The 23,881-nt window shown below is 39.3% G+C and overlaps 4 protein-coding genes across 4 annotated transcripts; 2 read left to right on the forward strand and 2 right to left on the reverse strand.

The window, feature by feature from the left end:
* Nucleotides 1-3,307: 3,307 nt before the first annotated feature.
* CLUP02_06659 (carboxylesterase) lies at nt 3,308-3,520 on the forward strand (the record flags this gene model as incomplete). Its single annotated transcript, XM_049285658.1, has 1 exon — nt 3,308-3,520. One exon carries the CDS (start codon nt 3,308-3,310, stop codon nt 3,518-3,520), a length of 213 nt encoding a protein of 70 aa, XP_049142801.1.
* A 237-nt stretch (nt 3,521-3,757) lies between these two features.
* On the reverse strand, nt 3,758-5,690 carry CLUP02_06660 (MFS transporter; the record flags this gene model as incomplete). Its single annotated transcript, XM_049285659.1, has 8 exons — nt 3,758-4,045; nt 4,099-4,130; nt 4,197-4,407; nt 4,476-4,743; nt 4,836-5,008; nt 5,064-5,167; nt 5,223-5,427; nt 5,490-5,690. 8 exons carry the CDS (start codon nt 5,688-5,690, stop codon nt 3,758-3,760), a joined length of 1,482 nt encoding a protein of 493 aa, XP_049142802.1.
* A 2,522-nt stretch (nt 5,691-8,212) lies between these two features.
* Nucleotides 8,213-9,309, reverse strand: CLUP02_06661 (uncharacterized protein; the record flags this gene model as incomplete). The annotated part of the gene is made up of 2 exons (XM_049285660.1): nt 8,213-8,817; nt 9,069-9,309. The coding sequence occupies 2 exons, from the start codon at nt 9,307-9,309 to the stop codon at nt 8,213-8,215; spliced, it is 846 nt and encodes a 281-aa protein (XP_049142803.1).
* An 8,923-nt stretch (nt 9,310-18,232) lies between these two features.
* Nucleotides 18,233-21,191, forward strand: CLUP02_06662 (uncharacterized protein; the record flags this gene model as incomplete). The annotated part of the gene is made up of 9 exons (XM_049285661.1): nt 18,233-18,290; nt 18,374-18,439; nt 18,701-19,012; nt 19,071-19,191; nt 19,252-19,281; nt 19,479-19,523; nt 19,584-19,669; nt 19,725-19,915; nt 20,016-21,191. The coding sequence occupies 9 exons, from the start codon at nt 18,233-18,235 to the stop codon at nt 21,189-21,191; spliced, it is 2,085 nt and encodes a 694-aa protein (XP_049142804.1).
* Nucleotides 21,192-23,881: the final 2,690 nt, after the last annotated feature.

The following is a 23,881-nucleotide window of genomic DNA, read 5'->3' on the forward strand; positions in this document are numbered from 1 at the left end:
AAACATAGATTAACTAGGTATTATACTTAATAATACGAGGAATAGAATTTTTAGTAATAAGTATTTTAAAATAATTAAATAATAATAGGGGTATGCGTTTATAAAGCTTATTAATAATACGAAGTTAATTAATTACCTAACGGAAAGTGAGTTTAGAAGACTTTACTAGAGATTCGGGTACTTATTAGTTACGAGGCTATATAACCTTTTAAAATAATTAAGTAATAATAATATTAAAATAGGGGCGCTAAAGTAGTTAATAAAAGTATATTATTAATACTAAATAAATGCGCAGAGCCTACGTAAATTTAAGTTTAAATTACGTAATAAGCTTAACTTTAACTAAGAAATCGTTATCGATATTGTCTATTTAAATAGTTAACTAGTACTATATATAATCGACGTAGCTATATCTTTCTAAATAGGGCAATTCCTCTAGGATCTATAAGTAAAAATAGTATAGGTAGCTTTATAAAAAAGCTAGATTAATATATACTAGGGACCGCTAGACGGTATTAGAACCGATATTAGTACTAGCTTTAAGTTAGTAAAATTTAGGGATAATATAACGGCCTATAGTATATAACTAAAAGTCGTACTTATTAAAGCATACTATAGTATTAAAAAGGTAAAAAGGGCATATTAGTAATTAAAAAGGGCGTTTAGAATTATTAAAAAGGAAAATCCGGATTCTACTAATAACGAATGCCTCTAAATAGTACTTAAATACTATAATAATATTATAGGGCCTAACGGACTTATATTAACGTTATTAGTATTTAGAGCATATTTAAGAACGACTTTAGCCTCGCTACCGTTACTAAGTATAAGTTAATAAGCCTAAGTAGTTAAAAAAGTAATACGGGCACTGCGCGAGGTAAGTATAAAAAAATAAGTTAATAAAGTAATTACTATATATAATAAGCCCGACATAGGGGGTAATCTAAATATATTACTAAATTCGGATATACGAGTATAGTACGAAATTACTTAATAATAGGCTAGGCTATATAAGTTAATTTTTGTTAATAAGCGCTCTTATATAGTTACGAGAGATCGTAATTAGTTACTTAAAATATTAATTATAGTAATTAGACCGTACTATATAGATCCTAACGAGGTAATTTCTAACTTATAAAAAAAAAAAAGCTAAGGGAAACTATATAACCCGTAGTAGAGGTATAAGAAATTATTTTTAATAAAATCGTTATAGTAGTATTAATAAACGACGAGGAAGAGGAAATTATTAAAAAGGTATTAATACTATTAGTAAAACGTCGTAGAAGACTACGACGGTAAGCCCTAACGCAGTAATTTATTACTAGTAACGAGGTAATTAATACTTTTTATATAGTAAAAAAGAAAGCCAATTTCGAGCTAATAGTTAAACTACGTAAAGAAAGCGTAATTATAACTACTAAAAAGCTATATAAGGAATTAGATCTTATTAAAATAAATATTCTTTATAATTAAGGGGTCTATTAATTTATTTTATATAACTTAGAAAAATATATAAACCTCCGCATATTTAAATTACGAATAGTTCGTAAAATTAAAGGGAAAAGAATACTTTAGCTATACGAGAAGTTTAAATATATAATTTAGGGGTACGGTAATATTAAAAAGGCAACGCTACTTATATAATCGCTTATTATATAGCGCTATAATTAATAATTAATAATAATACTAATAGTATTATTATAAAAGAAGGGATATAAGATTTAGAGCCGTAATATTACCTAAGCCTATACTTAATCGGTTATAGGGCTTATAAGGAAAATCCTAGCCTATTTACTAAAAGAAATAGCTAATAAGTACTTAAAAAGTACGATTATTAAAGTGCTTAAGCTACTATATAGGCTCGTAAAATCGGGCACTTATTAGTAAGCTACTTATTACGATTTTTATATTAATTAATTATTAATAGTTACTTTTATATACGACCCGTACTTATTAGTTATAGAGTACGAAAGTAATTAATTTAAAATTATTAGAATATAGACTAACGATATATTAGGCTTATTCGATATTAACTTTATAAAAAAAGAGGATAAAGAGCTTTAAAAAGCGGGCTTCGTAACGAAGCTAAAAGAGGTCCTTATAATAAATACCCCCTTAGTATTTAATAACGGGATTTTTATAATTAAAAAAGAAACCGTCGTTTTTTAATAAAAGGGGTAGGGCGAGAAGATTAACCTCGTTAATCTAAATATAATTAATATTAAAAAATAATATAAGGCTAAGCTCGCGCGAGGGGTATATATTATAAGTATTTATTAACTTAAAGCGACTTTTAATTATATTAAAATAGTATAAGCTATAGATCTAACTAAACGAGACGTTAAGGTACTTAATAAGTAGCTTAAGTAATAAAAAATAAATCTCGATCGAGGTCTCGTTTACTACTTAATTAACCTTATAATTAGTAAGCTCTACGTCTTCGTTAATAGGTTATTTATAAATAATAACGACCTTATTTTATAATTAGGGTATATTATTATCCTAGTTAACGAGAGTATAAGCGAGAGCGAATTTATTATATATAGTAATATAATTTATTATTCGTTAATTAAAAATAAGCGGGTAATAAGAAGTATATTAGTATTAGAGGTTTATAATATAGTTAATAGCGTTAACCTCTTTTATATAATTTTAACGACGCTAAAGAAGATTACTAATTAAATTAGCTTTTTACTTATTTTAATAGTTATTTATACCGATTTTTATTTACTATATAAATACCTCGTTAAATTAGGAATAACGAAGGAAAAGAGGTTTATAATTAATATTATAGCCCTTAAGTAATTATATAAAAGGCGCGAAATACTCGAGATCTATTAAATTAATAATAAAAATAACCTCGTAAACACTTTTATAAAAGTAGTACTAAATAAGGGATTAGAGTAATTCGTAAGTAGTAAAAAAGTTATTATATAAATAAAAGGATAGGTTATATAAAAAGAGTAAAAAAAAGGGGGAAAAGGAGACGACTTAGTAAACGGGCCTAAGGTCGAATTATACTTTTAATCATAATAGTTAAATTAATAAAAAAAAGAGAAAGTTAGTATTAGATTAGAAATCTAATTCGACCGTAATATATAGCTAATTACGTAGGGGCTAATTAGGGGCCCTATTTATAATTATCGTAGCTAGCCTAACCTACGGTTAGAACCTCCTTTTTATACTTATTATATAAATATTTATATAGTTTAATTGATCTCTTCGTTAACTACGGTTCGAACTAACTACCCTGTAATAGGGATACTAAAATCCGCCGTCCGATCCGCAGAAGGAAACAACTGTACTCATGCAGAGCGCATGGGCGGCCTTTGCCAATGATCCGGCGGATGGGTTGAGTTCGGTCCTCGGGTGGCCGAAGTTTGATCAGAAGGAGGAGTCGCTGATACTACTGGCACTTGAGAACAATCCTGAGCCACAGTTTGTCAAGCCCAGCGCGTACGATGCGCCGTGTTCTACAGTTACGTTGGGAGCGCTGGGAACTGCGGCACCCTCTTCATGAGTTTTGGTCACTTGATCTGTAACTCGCTGAGCTGTATTAATGGCACTGGCCGTCGCATGCATATTTCGGCAGCAGTTGCATGCCAGCCTGATGAGATATTGAGATTATGAAACTTGCTACATCTCTAGGTCGATAGGCTTGGGTGTTCCCCGTAGTAATAGTAATTACTTCTGACTTCACGTCTTTCCAAAAAGTTTGCCTCCATCTCTCCAGATCCGCTTTATCTTGTCTCTCTACTCAGTAGACGTAGAAGTTAGAGGCGTTGGGATCAGCCTCTCTCTTCTTGCGGTTGGTGCGCATCAAAGCCAACTTCATTCCCCAAGCGCAAATGACAACTCCGATAGAGAACCCGATGCTAGCAATCATTGCAGTCAAGAACCGAGGCTTATCAGTGTCTGGCCAGAGATAGGGAGTGTAGATGCTAGCTGCGTTGCCGAGGGTATTGGCCATGGCGATGGCAACCGCCTTCTTTTCGTCGGTTTGACCAAGAGTGGATGAGGTCCACCCGAGAATCAAATTGTTCACCTGTGTCTCGTTTAGTTCCATGTGTAGGAAGGACTGAGCCAATATCAACTTACACCATATGTGGCTCCAACAAACAGCATGATACCTATCGAATAGCATTAGCATCGACAGTGGAGTATTGGTGTCAGGGGAAGAATCCAGGGCTTCTTACCTGTGTAACGAACTCCCACGTTGAGAGATGAAACGCCCATGACAAAACCAATGCAAACGATGAGCTTGCTGATAGTAATGTGCCACGTGCGCTCGTTGTACTTTCCAGATGACCAAGGGACCAGAACGGAGAAGAAGGCGGAGAAGACGTAGGGCGGGCAGGTCAGCACGAGACTGACGGTGGTGCTGTAACCAAGCGTCTTGACAACAGTCTGCGTGTCGAATATCAGTCTGAGGTTCGCAAAAAGTACTAGGCATTTTGGAGAAATGAGGCACATACAGGCAAAAAGTTCTTGAATCCGTTCGCTGAGAGATGGAGGTTGTCCATAAGACAGAAGACCCACGTCCGCCAATCAGTGCAGGCCTCTCGAAGACCCGTCCAGACGCTGGTACCCTCGCGGCGGTCTGTGGTATCGTTGTAGATTCGGGTGTGTGCGAGCTGCCGCTCCTCCTCGGTGAGCCAGCGGGTCTGAAGGGGGCTGTCGGGCAAGAGGAAGAAGGCGAAAAAGGCGACGAGGATGGAAACGGCTCCTTGGATGATGAAGAGCCTACATTAGAAAAGGTCAGACTAAGTACTATTCTCCTAAGAACGACTTCCGTTGTTGTGAAAAAGGAATTGAATGAGCAAAAAGAGGCTCACCACTGCCATCCAGCGAGACCCCTTACGCCTCGCATTCCTGAGAAAATGGGAGCTGCAATGAGCCCAGAGAATGCACTTGCGGCCATGTTGCCGGTGTAGAAGATAGCCATGCGGGCTGAGACCTCCTTCCTGGTATAAAACATGCTAAGCACGTAAAGAGCACCGGGGTAGAACTGTCCTTTGATGTTAGGAAGCAGCTTCATATCGAGGATTCAAGTGGTCTCTTACCGGTGCTTCGGTAATTCCGAGCAGAAAACGGCAACCCAGCATCGTCCCGAAGTCATGGCACTTGTAGGTCAATAGACTGACAACAGACCAAGCCATCATGAAACCTTGAGGTTGCTCCAGTAAGTAATTGTTCTGCTCGTTGTATATTGAGCGACTTACCAGCCATGTAATACGAGGGACGAACCCGGTTGAGAACCATGTTGGAAGGGACTTGGCCGACAAGGTATCCGACGAAAAGGATGGAAACGCAGGTATTGTACTGATTGCCTTTAAGGCCTAGGTCCTCGTCCAAATCATCGAGTTTGCCGTTAATCATCGCATTCCTGTCGAGGAAGTTGAGGAAGTACATCAACCATAGAATAGGCTGTTGATCTTCCGTTAGACTTGTGCCGTCTTAGAGAGGAACGGGTGATGTTTGTGGCATACCAGAATGTACCAGTCAATCTTCTTCACTAGGGCGATCTCCTTCGGGTCTGTCTTTGTGTGGGCACCGAACTTGTCTACCTTCTCAATCACGGGCTGCTTCATGAGAGCAGGGTCGTCGGCAGTCAAGACGTGTTCCATCTGATTGACGGCAACCTTCTCCTGCGAAGAGATGGGCCTCTCGCCATGTGCGTTGTGCGCCATTGTTGTCTTCGTCGTTGGAAATGCACCCGCTCTCAAAGAGGGAAGAGAAAAGTCGCTGAAGAAGCAGTGCGGAGCAGTTGGGGAGATAATTCGAGGTTGGACAAATTTCCGGCCGGCGATCCTGCTTCAAGGTTTGAAAGTGAAGGCTGGCGGTCCTCTAAGTCCACGAGTTGAAGACACGACGATGGATCAAGGTCCGAAGAAGCACAGATAAATACTTTCAAACCCCAGCTCTTAATTACAACCTTCGTTCGACCGGCGAGCCGTTCGCAGCCATCTCCTCGGGTCAACAAGCGCGGAGCCAGATGAGCATAATCGGTGGAGAAACCATTTGCGTCCCCCATGGGGTAAATGGGGCACGACGGCTTTTCCGCGAAGTGCGAAGTGCGGAGTGCGGGGAAAGGAAAACAGGCCAAGACTCTTGAAGAGTTGTTCACATCCCGAACCAGGACTCGCATATTTAGTCTGAAGGCGCCCCTTTCAAGTCTCGGCGGACGGGGACTAAAGTTGATTAGCACCTTGGCCTACCTCTCAGGCTTCTGGGCTGCCGTAGAGCCAAGGTCAAAAGCCAATGTTGATTCACACGGCCCCGGATGCCTCTCTACGCTTCACGACCATGTTGCTCTCCCTAGATTCTGAATCATTGTACACAGATGTCGTTCAACGCTGTCAGAGAACTGTTCATCGACGAGGAAGTCGAAAACGTTAAGGGCTTACCTTCCAGTCATCACAATTACCAGGGTTCTATGACTGAAGGTCGGTACTCACCACAATCTGCGCGCGATAACGCGCCCGCCATCGTGGTCCCCTGTTGGTCCCTGCCACCCAACTCACAAAAGCTTGGCGTTGATGGCGTCGAAAGACATGTTTTCCATAGCACCCCCATGCGCCTCTCCCAATATGCCAAGGTCATCACGGAAAAGCCATAGGCGGAAAAGCCACGAGAAGCACGGATATGGTTCACAAACATCAATTTCGTCGTATGAGGATATTGGCCGTCAACTATCAGCTTCAAGACGCTGGCCAGGCAATCAGCAGATGGAGTTATTCCAACGTTTTTGGTTCCATCGGAAAACCCCACAACGCCGCAGCAATTGGGATCCGGGAACGAATGGGAACGCACCCATCTGTGGCCCTGACCATGGTGTTCATCCAGAGTTTCAGTCATCTGAGTTCCCGCAGCTCGCCGTGCGCTCGGAATAGCTTTACTTGGAGTTGCCATGCAGACGGCTGACCCACGAGCATTGGCCCCTCAATCTTCTGTATTCAACAGAGTGATGCTGATTGAGTGCTGAAGTGACAATAGCCGCCTCAGCACACTGCAGCTCTCGTAATCTCATACATCCGTGTCTATTTCCGCGTTTCTCCGGATCTCCAAACTTGCAGGCATACATTGAACATCGGCCCCGTATTGATGCTATTAGAAGTAGTGCTACATGGACCATGTTCCAGGGTGTATCGTGTGACCCCTGTTCACCGACTACTGAGATTGGGTTACAGCAGGAAGAGACCCAGCATACCAACCCGCATGATCACAGATCCGTGAGACCTCTGCGTCTCTGTAGCAGATACTTTTGCCCCTCAGCAAACTTTCACATATTTCGCAATAGCTTATCTTCGAGAAGAAGGGACCGCGAGTATACGCCATCACTGCTGAGGAGGCATCAAAAGTCCGAGGGCATCAGCGTCAGCCAAATGCTGGTTGTGCTTGTTCGAGAAATAGGATCACGAGATCGTAGGTAGGAAGAGGCATACTCGAACTAATCTGCCACCGTCTATTCTCGACAAAGTCCTGAGACCTACTCGGGAAAGAACGAACATAAGGTGGCAAATGCCTGGTCAAAAAGCTTTTTTGTTCATCTGGCTGGCTTGAGGTAACCTCGATGCCAGAATCGTGCGAGGGTGGGATCAGCGCCCGCTAAGCTCAAGACATTCAAACAGGACATTTTCATACTGACTTAGGATGTGCATCAATTACACAAAAGCTAGAAGGTATATGCTAATTGCCGATCATTTGGAACCGCAAATCCACTGACTTGGCCTCGAAGCCGGGCCACACCACTTCATCCGGCGACGTTACGGAAAAGCACATCACAAGTCTAGCCACCGCCAGTGATACCAGTTGCCACCTCCTGAATTTTCCGAAGCTGCTGCAAGCACTCACAAACATTTGGACTGGTTCGCATCAGACTTTTGTAAGTTGTGCAATACCACAGCCTGATAGAATTGAAAATTAGGATGAAATGTTGCTTCCGTGAGAGAACGAGAGGTTTGCTGCTCTCAGGCTTGTTCACTGAGATACACGACGTGGGGTGGTCAACCTCTGTCACCTCAGGCCATGACCCCAAGACAGCTTTGAAAGCTTTGTGGCAAAGTGTAGTCTTTATGTAGGTTATGTCCAGAAACGACATGGTCACGTCTAAAAATTGACCCCTTGGCTTCCTTCACCGTCAAGGACGAGAAAAGGAAATGAAGGATTTCTAGAAATTCCATCTCCTGAATATTGCTGATCCCCAGAAATCTTACCCCGACATATTGGCCAGGACCTGTAACCAAGACCGAATTTCTTGGTTAACCTTAGCAGGCTGTTCCCGGAATACCCAATGGCCGGCACCGGGAAACGTGACGAGACGGACGCTATTCACAAAAAACCTTGGAATCCCATCCAAAAACTTCGTTGAAAAGTAGGTGTCTGCGAAGCCCCAGATGATGAGCGTGGGCACCTGATATAACATGCTAGAAGTGTCCACATGCTGGCCGTATGGTGGGCCCGGGTAGTTGTATTTGTAGTAGGCGTACATGCCTTCCATTGGTGACTCGGAGAGATAATCATGCATCTCGCGACGCTGCTCGTCATCCTTGATACCCTCGAGCGCGGCGCCTAAGTTCTTGTCGTCCCCTTTTTGGTACTGAATGTGATGAATAGTATAGGCAGACTGGGCTTGTTGGTCTTTATCAAACTGAATGAGCTCGTGAAAGCGAGGAAGGATGGGAGAATTCATAATTATGAGCCCGGAGACGCGCTCAGGGTGGTGAAGTGCCAGTAATTGAATAGCCCCGCCGCCAAAGTCGTGGCCGCCGACGATTGCCTGGGCGGCGTTGAAGTGATCAAGGATGGCCAAAATATCTCCGACCACAGTTTGCAAAGAGTAGGTGTTGGTATACACGTAGGCAGGTCAGACCTTTTGGTCGCGACTAGGTCAATAGGTCAGTATAGGTCTATTGCGTGTGTGTAGGAGGGGAAGATCGTGGGCAGAGCCCGCGGTCCCTCAGTGGGTATAGGTAGGTGGAAGGGTCCGTCTGCACGGGCCCAGACTGCCTACCTACCACCCCTACCTAACTACCTAATAGGGCCCCTTTTCTGCCTCGTAATCCAACAGTAGGCGTCTTGCTCGACGGTGGGAATGTCGCTAGGTGGGTAGCCGCGAAGAGTGGGGCACACGACTGTATGTGTCTTCGAGAATTCAGCCACCTGATGGGCCCAAGTCTTTGAGTTGTCGGGAAAGCCGTGGAGAAGAACCATTAGGGGGCCTTGTCCAGTCGCGTAGAAGTGTATCCGTACGCCTTCATTCACAATGAAGCCCGATTGGGTTGATCCTGAGGCCACCGAGACCGACATCTTTGCTGACCCTGGATAAGCGTCTGATGATAGGTTGCAGCTCAGGGGCAGAAGATGATATGATAGAGATTCTCAAAGCAACGATGTCTCCAAAAGCTTAGAAAGAGGAAGTCGATTGCTCTAATAGGTAAAAGTTGAAGCTTAACACTAGGTGATTAAGTAGTTGAGCGAATTCAGTGGTCGACGTTCGCTGACTATTAATTCTCGGAAGAATTACGTGATCTCGGACAGTGAAACCGTAATCTTCGTACGCATTGCTCAGCGCACAACACCGTCGATCTGTAAGCCTAAACATATATTTGCCTTGATGACTAATCCCAGGTCGAAGTAAAAACTTTGCTTGAGGAAAACTGAGGATTTCGTCAAATATCTATATATTTATAAGGACATAGGCTTGGTCGACTGACTCGAATCGTCCTAAAGTCCTATCATATGTAGCATGTGTCTCTCCTTTGCTCCTCTAAAGACTTCAACGCTTGTCGACACTGCTTACTTTATCATGAGAATCTGATCTTCAATGATAGGTCTGACTGTCTAGCTTATTCGAGCCTGCCAAAACGGCCTGTATGACTGACCAGGCAGACTTACGCAAGGAGCCTTTGTATTTGCTGGTGGCCGAGCAAGATCTACTTTGGACCATGAAAGCAGCTCTTGTACTCAGGAGCGTAGTGGGTGCTATGAAACATGATCAACGGCCTCATGCGAACGTTCGTCGGCCTTAACATCGCACGCGACCTTGCCGGAGTAGGGGACGCATGGGCTGGTGCTTTTGGCTTCGTTTGGAAGTAGGTAGGTTGGTAGCTTTGATTCCAGTGAGAAGCCTACTGACATTATCGTTCACCCAGCCTCTGCGGCAGTCTGATGAGCCTGGCAAGTACTCAATTCTCCTTACCTCAATAACTTGATTGCCTTCGTATTATAGGAGCGAAAGTGTGCAAAATAACTGATCATGCCATCTAATATATGGAAGGCGCCGTCGTTCGTGAAACTGATCACTGCGTTGATTCTTTTCTTCAAGCCACCCGGAGTTTTGTTGTGGTACAGATTCGTGTGGCTGCTCACTGTTCGGTACTGGGCGCCCCTCTTCTCATCAGCTGCACTCATATCATTCACAGTTCTAGGCACCCTGATGGACATTCTTTCAGCTTGGCTGAATTACAGCGCATAATAGCTCGGGAAATCTTGGCTATCGACGCATTATGCGTCATTGTCTGACCAAGACTGGCGACGGTGTCAGAAAGGCAGTCCTACGGGCCTCAGCTGATGAGAAGAATAGCTGGGAACGGAGTCGGAGGTTAGGAGCAACAACGCAGAAGAACAGAAGCCAACGACCTGTTGATACTCTTTCTGCGTAGGAAACTACTTCAGGATTCTCATAACCTCCGTCTTTCTCGATATATGCTTCGGTCCATATCTAGTTGAGGGGACCGATGATGACTGAACATTTATGTGTGTTCTTTCTCGTGTACATTTCCAATCAGGGTTGAGTCAAGTCCCCGAACGTTCAAACTCTCTATCAGATCATGTACTGAAACCACATAAGCTATGTTCCTGGTGTGGCGGAAAACAATGCCATTCGTCACGAGACGGCGGTCTTCGACCTAGAATTGGAACCTTGTTAGTATCCTTATTACAGGGTAGTTGGTTCGAACCGTAGTTAACGAAGAGATTAATTAAAATATATAAATATCTACGTAGTAAGTATAAAAAGGAGGTTCTAACCGTAGGTTAAGCTAGCTATAATAATTATAAATAGGGCCCCTAATTAGCCCCTACGTAGTCGGCTATATACCGCGGTCGAATTAGATTTCTAATCTAATACTAACTTTCTTTTTTTTTTATCGATTTAACCGCTACGGTTAGAGGTATAATTCGACCTCGGGCCCGTTTACTAAGTCGTCTCCTTTTCCCCCTTTTCTTTACTTTTTTCGTATAACCTATCCCTTTATTTGTATAGTGACTTTTCCGCTACTTACGAATTACTCTAATCCCTTATTTAGTACTACTTTTATAAAAGCGTCTACGAGGTTATTTTTATTATTAATCTAACGGATCTCGAGTATCTCGCGCCTTTCGTACGATTACCTAAGGGCTATAATATCGATTATAAGCCTCTTTTCTTTTATTATTCCTAATTTAACGAGGTATTTATATAGCAAGTAGGAATCGGTATAAATAACTATTAAAATAGGTAGAAGGCTAATTCGATCGGTAATCTTCCTTAGCGTTATTAAAATCGTATAAGAGAGGTTAACGCCGTTAACTATATTATAAACCTCTAACGCTAGTATACTTCTTATTACCCGCTTACTTTTAGTTAACGAATAATAGATTATATTACTATATATAATAAATTCGCTCTTACTTATACTCTCGTTAGCTAGGATAATAATATACCCTAATTACGAAGTAAGGTCGTTATTATTCGTAAATAACCTATTAATAAAGACATAGAGCTTACTAGTCGTAAGGTCGATTAAGTAGTAAACGAGACCTCGATCGAGATTCGTTTATTACTACTTAAGCCGCTTATTAAGTACCTCGATATCTTATTTAGTTAGATCTATAGCCTATGCTACCCTAGCGTAATTAAAAATCGCCTTAGGCTAATAAATACTTATAATATATACCCCTTATATAAGCTTAGCTTTATACTACTTCTTAATATTAATTACGTTCAGATCGACGAGGTTAATCTTTTCGCTCTACCCCTTTTATTAAAAAATAACGGTTTCTTTTTTAATTATAAGACTCTTACCGTTAAATACTAAGGGGGTATTTATTATAAGGACCTCTTTTAGCTTCGCTACGAAGCCCGCTTTTTAAAGCTCCTTATCCTCCTTCTTTATAAAGTTAATATTAAATAGGCCTAATATATCGTCGGTCTATATTCTAACGATCCTAAATTAGTTACCTTCGTACTCCGTAACTAATAAGTACGGGTCGTACGTAGAGGTAACTATTAATAATTAATTAATATAAAAATCGTAATAAGTAGCTTACTAATAAGTACCCGATTCTACGAGCTTATATAGTAGCTTAAGTACTTTAATAATCGTACTTTCTAAGTACTTACTAGCTATTTCTTTTAGTAAATAGGCTAGGATTTTCTTTATGAGCCCTATGGCTAATTAGGTATAGGCCTAGGTAATATTACGGCTCTAAATCTCGTATCCCTTTTTCTATAGGAATGCTATTAGTACTATTATTAATTATTAACTATAGCGCTATATAGTGGGCGATTATATAAGTAGCGTCGCTTTTTTAACGTCGCCGTACCCCTAAATTACGTATCTAGACTTCTCGTACAGCTAGGGTATTCTTTTCCCTTTAATCTTACGAACTATTTATAATTTAAATATATAGAGGTTTATATATTTTTTTAGGTCGTATAAGATAAATTAATAGACCCCTCGATCGCGAAGAGTATTTACTTTAATAAGATCTAATCCCTTATACGGCTTTTTAGTAGTTATAATTACGCCTTCTTTGCGTAGTTTAACCGCTAGCTCGAAATCGGCTTTCTCTTTTACTATATAAAAGGTATTAATTACTTCGTTACTAATAATAAATTGCTACGTTAGGGCTTGCTATCGTAGTCTTTTATAACGTCTCGCTAGTAGTATTAGTACCCTTTTAGTAATTTCCTCTTCCTCGTCGTCTATTAGTATTACTACGACGATTTTATTAAGGATAATTTCTTATACCTCTACCGCGGGTTATATAATTTCCCTTAGCTCTTCTTCTTCTTATAAGTTAGAAATCACCTCGTTAAGATCTATATAATACGGTCTAACTATTATAATTAATACTTCGAGTAGCTAGTTACGATCTCTCGCGACTATATAAGAGCGCTCGTTAACGGAAATTAACTTATATAGCCTAGTCTATTATTAAGTAATTTCGTACTATACTCGTATATCCGAATTTAGTAGTATATTTAGATTATCCCCTATATTAGGCCTATTGCGCGTAGTAATTACTTCGTTAACTTACTTTTTTATACTTACCTCGCGCAGTACCTATATTACTTTTTTAATTACTCGGGCTCGTTAGCTTATACCTAGTAATAGTAACGAGGCTAAGGTCGTTCTTAAATATACTCTAAATACTAATAGCGTTAGTATAAGTCCGTTAGGCCCTATAATATCGTTATAGTATTTAAATACTATCTAGAGGTATTCGTCGTTAGTAGAATCCGGATTTTCCTTTTTAATAATTCTAAACGTCCTTTTTAACTACTAGTATACCCTTTCTACCTTTTTAATACTATAGTGCGCTTTAATAGGTACGACCTTTAGCTATATACCGTAGGCCGTCGTATTATCCCTAAATTCTATTAACTTAAAGCTAGTACTAGCGTCGGTTCTAATACCGTCTAGCGGTCCTTAGTATATATTAATCTAGCTTTTTCGTAGGGCTGCCTATACTATTTTTACTTATAAATCCTAGAGGAATTACCCTACTTAGAAAGATATAGCTACGTCGATTATATATAGTACTAGCCGACTATTTAAGTAAAAGATATTAACGACTATTTCCTAGTTAAAGTTAAGCTTATTACGTAGTTTAAACTTAAATTTACGTAGGCTCTGCGCATTTATTTAGTATTAATAATATACTTTCGTTAACTACTCTAGCGCCCCTATTTCGATATTATTATTACTTAATTACTTTAAAAGGTTATATAGCTTCGTAACCGACGGGTACCTAAATCTCTGGTATAGTTTTCTAAGCTCACTTTCTGTTAGGTAATTAATTAACTTCGTATCGTTAGTAAGCTTTATAAACGTATACCCCTATTATCGTTCGACTATCTCAAAATACTTACCGCTAGAGATTCTATTCCTTGTATTATCGAATATAATACCTAGTCGATTTATATTTTTTAGATATAAGAGAAATGGGGTATTAATAAGTAAAATATAGAAAGTTATCGTTCCGAAGTATATCTTTACTTCTACTATACCTAGGGTAATAATTTCTTTACCTAGGCCAAAACTAATCCTCATAATACCTACCGTTAACGTATTAAGTATTACTAGCGCGATCTTTTATAGCGCTTAGAATTGCCCTTTTCTTTTAGTTAATTATTATAATACCCTAGTATTTAGGATAATCCTATAGAAATCGTCTAGGCCGTACCTTTTGCTCGCGTAAAATGCTTATATAAGCTTAGTATTTAAGGGATCTAAGTAGTATAAAAAGGACCCCTCTAGTCACCCCTAGATTTGCTCGGTACTATATTCCTTTTTTTTAAATATTAAGAGAAATAGCGTCTTCTCTTTAATTATTAAAAGAATAGGCTTTAGCCTTATTAGATTCGCCCTTTTGGCCGCCTCTATATCCGTTATCTAAGGGACCTTTTTTTACTATTTATAAATAAAAGCCTATTTATTAAGAGCTTTCGCTACCCTCTATTTGTTTAGCCTCGTATATCCTCTAGAGGCTAACGGGGTAAAAAAAGAGTAGTTAATATTATTAATTTCGTTATAATCTAATTCGTTAGTATAGGGGGTAAGATCTTCCTTATTTTCCGAATCTCTTATAGGAGGTATATACTTTAAGCCGCTACTTTAGCTACCGTTACTAAGTTCCGTACCCCCAGATCTGCCCTTATATATAACGAGGAATTAGTTAAACCGACGAGGGCTAGTTTTACTATCTACTACCCTCGACTTTTTATATTATTCGTACGATTTAGTACGCTCTTTTTCGGAGTAATTACTTAACTAATATCTATCCTTTTTATAAATATAGTATTGCTTTTTCTATTACCCTACTTATAAGTTAAATCTCTACTTATTTAACGAATCTAGGCCTCTTTACTAGCGATTGCCGTATCTAGCCTCTTTTCCCTTCTTATTATACGTTCGATTAACCTAATACTATTAATAAGGGCCGTCGTATACTTAGAGATAGGTTTAGCGCGGCATTCTTACCTTAATATTAAAACTAAATCTTAGCCTCGAGTAGAGCGTTTCGTAATCTTTAGGTACTTAGTATAGGGTAATTTTTACTTTTAGTATACGCTAAACTACGGTATAAAGATATCCGACTTTCCGCTCGTTTATCCCCTTATTTAGCTAGGTTTTTGCTAATTTATCGATTTAATTAATAAGCTCTTTAAGGATCTTTACTCGCAATTTACCCTCTATTATCCTAGCTATAAATATAAAAAAAATCGCTCGTAACTTAGATAGGAGCTCTAGGTTCCTATCGTAGGTCTTAAAGCGGCTTCGGATTGCGTTAATTATACTAAAAAAGTCGTTTTAATCGAGATTACGTACCGCTTCGTAATAGTAATTAGAGGCTTTATTTACGAGTACGATATTAATTACCGAATAGTACTAGTACTCCCTAATTCTAACTTTTTCGTAATAATTATAAAATATCGTTAGGGTTTTTTATAAGACCTTATACTTCCCCCCAGAGTATAATTTCTCTTTTGGAAAGATCTTTTTAAGGTTTATAAATTACCTCGTATTCGCCGCTAGATTTTTAATATCTATATACGAACCCTGCGTCACTACGTACTATTAATAACTTCGGGTCGTTTACCTCTTTTTTTATTAGCCGATCGGTACCGAATTTCGTATTAGTAGTAGTAACGAGTTATAGATCGAAATAAGTAGAATTGTTAATTATCGTACTTTTAACACTATATTTTACCCCGGTATATCCTTTTATAATAATAGATTTCTATTAGTAATTATAGGGAGGAAATCTAGGTCGTTTACCCTTTTTTTAAATTCGTTAAAGCGATTATACGCTCTATCGACCTATACTTAGTTCTATAGTACGAATTCCTCCTCTATAATTATTACTATTAGTATTTCGTATAGCTCTCGCGATTATAATTACGCTAATAATACCCCTCGCTTATAAAAGAATTTATTAATTACTTTTATAATTCCTAGGCTTGTGCTCGCGAACTATTTATCTAGCTAGTAGCTAAGGTCGTTTACGATCTTATAAAATAGGGGTTACCCCTATAGCCCCTTTTTTTTATAAACCTTAGTTAAATAAATTAATACTACGTTAATTTGCTCGCCGTTAGGCTAATTTACGATTTTATATATCCACGTCCCCTAATAATCCGGGTTAATATTTACTTACTTATAAGGAATTAGGATTCTATTTAAGATCGGGTTTCGTCCTCTTTTTCTTTACCCTAACTTACTAAGGGTCGTACTCTAGCTTATACCTATATTAGCGGTCGCTAGCGTATTTAATTTTAATAAGGATATATCTAATCCGCGCGCGGGTTATAATAAATCCGTACTTTCGCTACTTAACGAATTTATTAGGGTCTAAGAGATTCCCACTTCCTCTTACCGTCTCGTTACTACTCTCGTTTTTATTATTTTTAGTAATTACTATTACCCTTTTAAATCGCTAGCTATTATACTTACTAAGATCCTCCTTTTTATTTAATAAAAAAAAGTAGGTTTTAGTAGTTCTTTTTAATAATAATAGCGGTAGACGTTTATATTACTATAAGAAGATATAGTAATTAGTCTCGGGATCTTTACTAATTACTAATTTCCGCTATTCCGTATACTTCTAGCCTCTTAAGCCTCGTGCTCTTTATAATCTCTAAATAGCTTCCTTAGTTAATTTCTTAAAATTAGTAATCTCGCGCCGGGAGCTAGTATAAAAAAGAAGCCCTTTAGCGGCCTTTTAAAGGATTCTTTTTTTTCCTCCTTAGATCCTCGTTTTTTTAGCCTTTTTTTAAGCTAATAATAACTCTAGCGGGAGGTCGTAGGACTACTTTAGAATAGCCGCCTTCTTCTTAAGTTAATCTTTAAGATCTATAATACTCTTAGCTCGATATTATTAAGACTTCTAAATCCCCTCCTCCCTTATTAAACCGTCCCTTATATTATATTCTTAAGTAATACCCGGGGGGTAGTTAAGGGAGCTACGAGGAGGTTATTTAGATCGCGGGCTTAAAGTCGTACTTATAAAATCCTCGTAATAATAGACTTTCCTATATATTATAAATCTCTTAGCTTAATAACTCCCATAGGGTTACCTTCGCTACTAAATAAGAATATTTATATTTAGAGATCCCCTTTTTTAATCGCGTAGTACTCTTTTATACCGTACTTTTATTAATTTAACTAGTTAATTTCTAATTACGGGCCGGCTATAAAAAAGTCGTTTAGTAAAAAAGCTACTTAGGGCGATAGTAAAAGGCTAGTTACTTAAGTAGTTCTATTAATTAACGTAGTTTAATATAATAAACATCGACCTCTTATAAGTAATAAAGGGCTACGATTACTTAATTCCGTACGGTATTTAAGAATTACCTCTTTTTTTATCTACTTCCGTAAGGTTAATTAATACGAATCTCCTATCCCGTGCGGTATTAAGAGGTCGTCTTTTTTATATAGCGAGATACTTTACTAATTTATAATAGTAAAGTTTAACTACTAATTAGTATTAGTATCCTTATTATAAAGTAGTTAGTTCGAACCGTAGTTAATAAAGAGATTAATTAAATTATATAAATATCTATATAGTAGGTATAAAAAGGAGGTTCTAACCGTAGGTTAGGCTAGCTACGATAATCGTAAATAGGGCCCCTAATTAGCCCCTGCGCAGTCGGCTGTATGCCGCGGTCGAATTGGACTTCCAATCCGACAAACCTCGTATTGAGGCTTATGGCGCTCCTATCCCATCGGGAGCTGAATGGCGTCAGTACGTTACCACATGGGGTAGTACCGAATCCCATATTTTTCGTCTTTTCTCTGTGTTAATTGTCCGAGATCTCAATTATGCATCTGATTAAAAGAATCAGAACGGAATGAGTATTGGAAAAAACCGGGCACCGATGTGTTGACGTCGTTCGGCACCCGGTGGGATATGGAATCCTCTCATACCTTGCTGGCTCAACCGCGTAATAGTGCCTCACATAATGCACGCAACACTAAAGTCCCACTGGGATGTTCTTGGCATTCGGGACAGCCAATACAGTGCTTAAGACCATCGATTCCATTTGTCACAGGTAGTACCTTATTAGACAAGGTATAAAGTATGCAGCATGTGTTTTTCATAGCTTCTGATGCATATAATTCTGCCATTCTCAGGTTTGATGTTACACTGAGGCGCGAATTGCTGCAATGTAGAGGCGATTGGCCAAGCTATTGATGCAGGTGTTGTGTGGCCTCGCCTAGGAATACGAAGCCATCCATCGGCTGAAAAAGCAACGTGTAACATCGTATTATTATTTATTGATAGGTCCTAAGGAACCATCCACGCTGACTAGGTATTCTGAGGTATAAAAACCGTCTCGTTTCCGGTTCGTGAAACTTTCACTTGAGGTCCAATTAAAGTTCATTGAAATCGTTTTGCTGATTGCAAATTGCAAAAATCCACATTCAAGTGATACATCTATTGGAAAGCCAACTGCCGTACTTGAAAATGGTCTCTTTCAAGAGTCTATTGCTGTTGGTCCCCGTCATTCCTCAGCTGGTAGTTGCGACGTCATGCGATTACGGATCCTGGTACATCGAATTCAACCTTGCAGCAGGCGCTCAAGGCAACCGACGCGGAGATCTCTATGCTGAGCATTCCAAGACTCCAGGCGTGATCAGCCACTCAGTATGGATCTATGACCCTCAGACAGAGTTGGCTACCTATACCGCGGAAGATCCGACCTTAAACAACACGCTTATCTCGGTTCTTGGTCTGCAGAGTACGTCTATTATACTAAGAGGCGGCACGAGATGGCTTGAAGTTAATTGTCATCACAGATTTTGAGATAGAGCAGACCATCCTTGGGATCCCCTTGAAGGGATCTGGGCCTATCGACATGTACTTTAGCCCGGCCGCAAACGGCCGCGGCGGCAAGGGCAACACGACGATTATTTCGGAGTTGAACGATTGAATCAGTGTGGTGGTACCATAATCTCATATCGATCTCACGGAGCTCAGATTGTCTTTCAGATCGGCTCGCGATAAGTCGTGACACGGGTATGCGTGTCATATCCCGAATTTGTCTTTTTGGGCAGCATAGTGTCCTTTAGGCTACATGATATGTACATATGAGACAAGAACATCCTCCTTGCAAATTTCGCAAGGTTTCAATTACACTCAAGGAACAGACAGCTTAGATTCAAAGATTACTAATCTTTTGTTGGCAACCTTTCTGTTGTACTCAGTCTAGACTCGCGCCCTACGATTGGTTTGGCGCGCCACAGAAAATTGTCTGGAGGCAGTTCGAAATTAAATGAATAGTAATCAGGCCCCCTCAACACCCTCGGCAGCGAGAGGAATGACGCTTCCCCCATAAAGTCCCAACTCACGCGTGCTGTTCGTACAGCATGTTATGTTGGAGAGTGGATCACAAAGGGTCCCCAAAAGAACGTCGATAGAGCATATGTGTCCCCGTCCACGATCTTGAATAGTGACAGCATCCTTTCTGTACTTGACTGGATCTCGACACCGAACACCACATTATTCCAACTTGACATTCTCGGGGGCACCGGGCATGCAATTTTCAACAATCATGGGCGATCGAAGAGCCAAAGTAGTTTCGAAGAGACGAGGCCGGAAATCGCCAATGTCTGACGACGCTAACGGCGATGACATGCGGAAGGTCAGTATAGCCACTACCTAGTTTCTGCTCGTAAATCTCTGCATCTGCCGCTGCACCTCTCCATTATATTCCAAGCGTACTGGAATGGACGACTGACCAGTTCAAGATCCGGAGAGAAAGGAACCGCGAGGCACAACAAGTATTTCGAAAGCGTCGACAAGCTGCAGATGTAGCACAGAAGGAGCGAATCGAGAGGTTGGAGAACGTGGTAGAGAACATGACGCTCCTCTTCATTGACCTCTTCGACGAGGTCATCGGAAACAAGGGTGTACTAAAAAAGCAGGAGGACCTTCTTGCCCTCTTTCAAGACTCAGCGATGCAGTTGAAGACAATGGTGCAGCCCATCACTGATACCGACGACGACAACGACGATGGGAACCCAAACTCTGGGACCACGCGGTCTACCGATATCCATGAAAGACCTATTTGTTCTACGTCGGCCTCGTTGAGTCAACACAGCAATTTGAGGCAGAACGCCGGCGCGCCCGACCGCTTGAGTCCTTCCAAAAACAATAGCGGCGGTGAAGTCGATGGTACCCCTGCAGAGGGCATGAGAGCGCAACCTAATGTAGAACATCTTGAGGCTCTGGACATGCCACATATATCGACTACGAGGTCGAATCCTCCTTCTCAAGCATTTTGCCTTCAACTGCTAGAAGCGACTCTATCTCAAGCATGCTTGATACTAGCCGGCTGTCTTCCCGTATCACCAGTCGATTTTCAGACCATTTTTGGCATTACATTGCAGTACCGTTCAAGAGAAGAACAGCTAAGTCAAGTGCGCTGCCTGCTGGGCTCGGATACAGCAAAGCGCCTGGCAGCAGGGATGTCTCCAAGTGAGTCCAGGAGGGGCTGGCGGGATCAACATAGCCTACAGCTGGGATTCGGGCTGGTCGCAGAATACGAGGCCGATGTGGTACATGGCAATGACCTCCCACCAGGGTTTCTTACAGCACTTCAAGTTCAGAAGCAATTGCAAAGCCTTGGCGCACGAAAGCGGGGGAATAACATTCTCGAAGTCAGTATCACTTCGGCGGTGGAGAGTCCTGATATTACTGCACATGTTTTCGAGTCTACGCTCTACGAACGCACCCCTCAACCCACCGATTTTGGCATCGCCAAAGCCTTGACTTTTCAGCTGAATGTGTCATTACTCATCGCAAATCTTACAAGTTCCGCAAAGTGCTTTTTGACTGGGCCAGCTTACTCTCAGTTGGGCTTTTTCAAGGCCGTGGAAGCGTCAATGATATCAGTCACTGACGCTCCAGCTGGCTAAGCGAGAAACCAGAAATGCGGGATTTTTCTTTCGATGCAGGAAGTTAGAGGTAGAAGACTAGAGACATGTTTCAAATGACCCACAGATTCGACTAATAGGGTACATTGCGGCATCTTGGCCGCCTGCACCGTGAGTCTGCAAAGGAATCTTGATCAGTGCCGGCCTGACATTTTCAGACACCAATCTCCTCCGTGTGCGTCTTCTTGGCGATCCCGAGTCGCGATTTCCCTGATGATAGACGTGACAACGTGGCATGAACCTGGCGCCAGGTAGGTATTTGTAGCATCTGGTAGGACTCCAACAATCATCCTTTTCTCTCTCGATGGCAAGCTCAAGTACTTACTGACTTCTCGTAATTCAGTTGTGACTGAAATAATCGCTGTGATCCCCTTGGCAGCGTATTGGTGGTTTCAGTCTGCTAACAAGAAGAGGAATGCGCCGAAGGAAAATGTGAAAGACCAAGAGAATCATAGTAAGGAACCGCCGACAGCATCTCCAACCTATCCGGTGGGTTGGTCCCACAGGAGCTAATGACGGGATTTCCACGGCCAACGAGGAGTGATAATAGAGAGATGGTTTAGGAGCAAAGCTAAGTGCAAGAGCTTCTGGAATGAGTGAACACACGTTCCTCTCCAGCATTTGGTAGGAAATCTCAGCCTTGAAAAACAAACATACTTAATGAATAAGCAAACTTGATTAAACTCCACACTCAGAGGTTTGTCGTTGTCATATTGTTTTACGTCCATCAGTCCTGTCAGGGGCAAAACCAATGCGTTCGCATCCTGACCTAGTAATAGATACGTCCCTAAATATTCCAACTCGCGATACCTAGCATTTATATGCACAATCTTGTATCAATCCTCTGTGCTCCATCTGACTACTACTCCCGTAAGTTATCTAATACGTACATTAGTAATTCAGTGCTTCGCTTGGTACTCCGCGAGAGAGGTCTCTTGGCCCCTGCCGCAGGAGTGGAATCTACGCGGCTAGAAAGCAATGGGGTTAAACACAAGCTCTTGTCATAATAACATAACTACCAGTACGGGTTCAAGAGCTCAAAGACGCCTCTGAGGCTAGTCTAGATTCCTCAGTAGCCGCATATCAAATTCATCAACCAATCAACTTAGATAGGAAACTAAGAATTATAGTGGGTAAAGTCCGCGAACGCTACTCTGTAGTCAGCTAATCCACTCTCGTCCGAACACCTATAATATTAATAGCAATTAAGATAAAAGTACTAATAATATATATCGTAATAGCTTTAACTATCCATAGCCTTACCGCACGTTACGTAACCTCAGTTATATAATTACTAAAGCCTACTTCGCTCGTACCCTCTATATTAAAATAAGCTTTATATTTATTTCTTATTTTTAATAAATAACTATTCTTTTTATATATATTAATACTTTTATAATAACTCTATAATAATTATAAACTTAGCTCTAATTTAAACCCCTATACTTTTATTAAAAAGTTATTTCCTAAGGACTACGGTTTATTATATTCTTTTTTATAATATTATTTAACCCTTATTACGTTTATTAATCTTATTTCTAAATAAACTAATATTTTTTAAAAAGATTACTAATACTCCTAAGTAAAAGCTTAATTATTAGTAAAACTAGCCTAAATAATACCTCGTTTTACGAATTAAGGCCCGGTTAAAAAACGTTTAGAACTTATTAAACTTAAATAACCTTATTTCTTTATTAAATCCGTTACTTTTTATTAAGTTTATTTTTTTTAATTAAGGAGTATATTAAAATATAAAATACTACTTAAGATTAAGTATATAAAACGGCCTTAATTAAATATTAATAAAGATTTAAAGAGTTTACTTAATAATAAATTAAATAGTTAAGAAGCGAGGCTATAATTAAACTCTTAAACAAAGATAATTAAATTAAATAACTAATTACTTTAATAAAACTAAAGGTTATAATAATAAATTAAGTACGTTTTATTAAAAAATATGCCTCTTTTATTTAGTAAACCGTATTTAAAACGATTTCTTATTTATAAAAAAAAAGATTATACGAATTAATAAATTATTAAATTTTTTTATAATTACTTAAGAAATTTTAAAAAATATAAAAAAGAAGCTTATTAATTTTTTAAACTACTCCCTTTATATTATAATCCGGGTTTTTAAATAAAAGTACGTACTAAGTAACTTTAGTTTATTTATAATTATAAAAAAGGAATTTAATACGGTTATAAATAGGGCGAACTCTAGCGTTAGCTTATTAACTTAAATTAAAAACTTTTTCTTAGCTTATTATTAAGCTAAGTAGCTTAAGTTATTTAAAATCTAAAGTACTTTTATTTTAAAAACCTTTTTTTTATATAACTATACGTTATTTTTCTCTAAACTAGTTTAACTAAGAGCTTATTAAGATTGTTAAATTAAAATAAAAAGGGGAAGCGATCCCTCATATAGAGTATTATATTAAGATTTTTAACGACTTTTTATATAAAAAAGTAGTATATAATAAGAGTTATAAATAAACCCCTATAATATTTATAATATTAATAAGTTACTTAGATTCCCCTAAGTAAAATAAAGTAATTTTTAATTTATTTATTAATTACTTTTATAAGGGGACCTATTATTAAAAATTAATAAACTATATAAAAGTAGAGCTTATTTTAATAAGTAAGACGAAGTTGGAATATATTTAGTTAAA

The sequence above is a fragment of the Colletotrichum lupini genome, chromosome 3 (genome assembly GCF_023278565.1).
Source record: "Colletotrichum lupini chromosome 3, complete sequence".
In the NCBI taxonomy this organism is placed as follows: Eukaryota; Fungi; Ascomycota; class Sordariomycetes; order Glomerellales; family Glomerellaceae; genus Colletotrichum; species Colletotrichum lupini.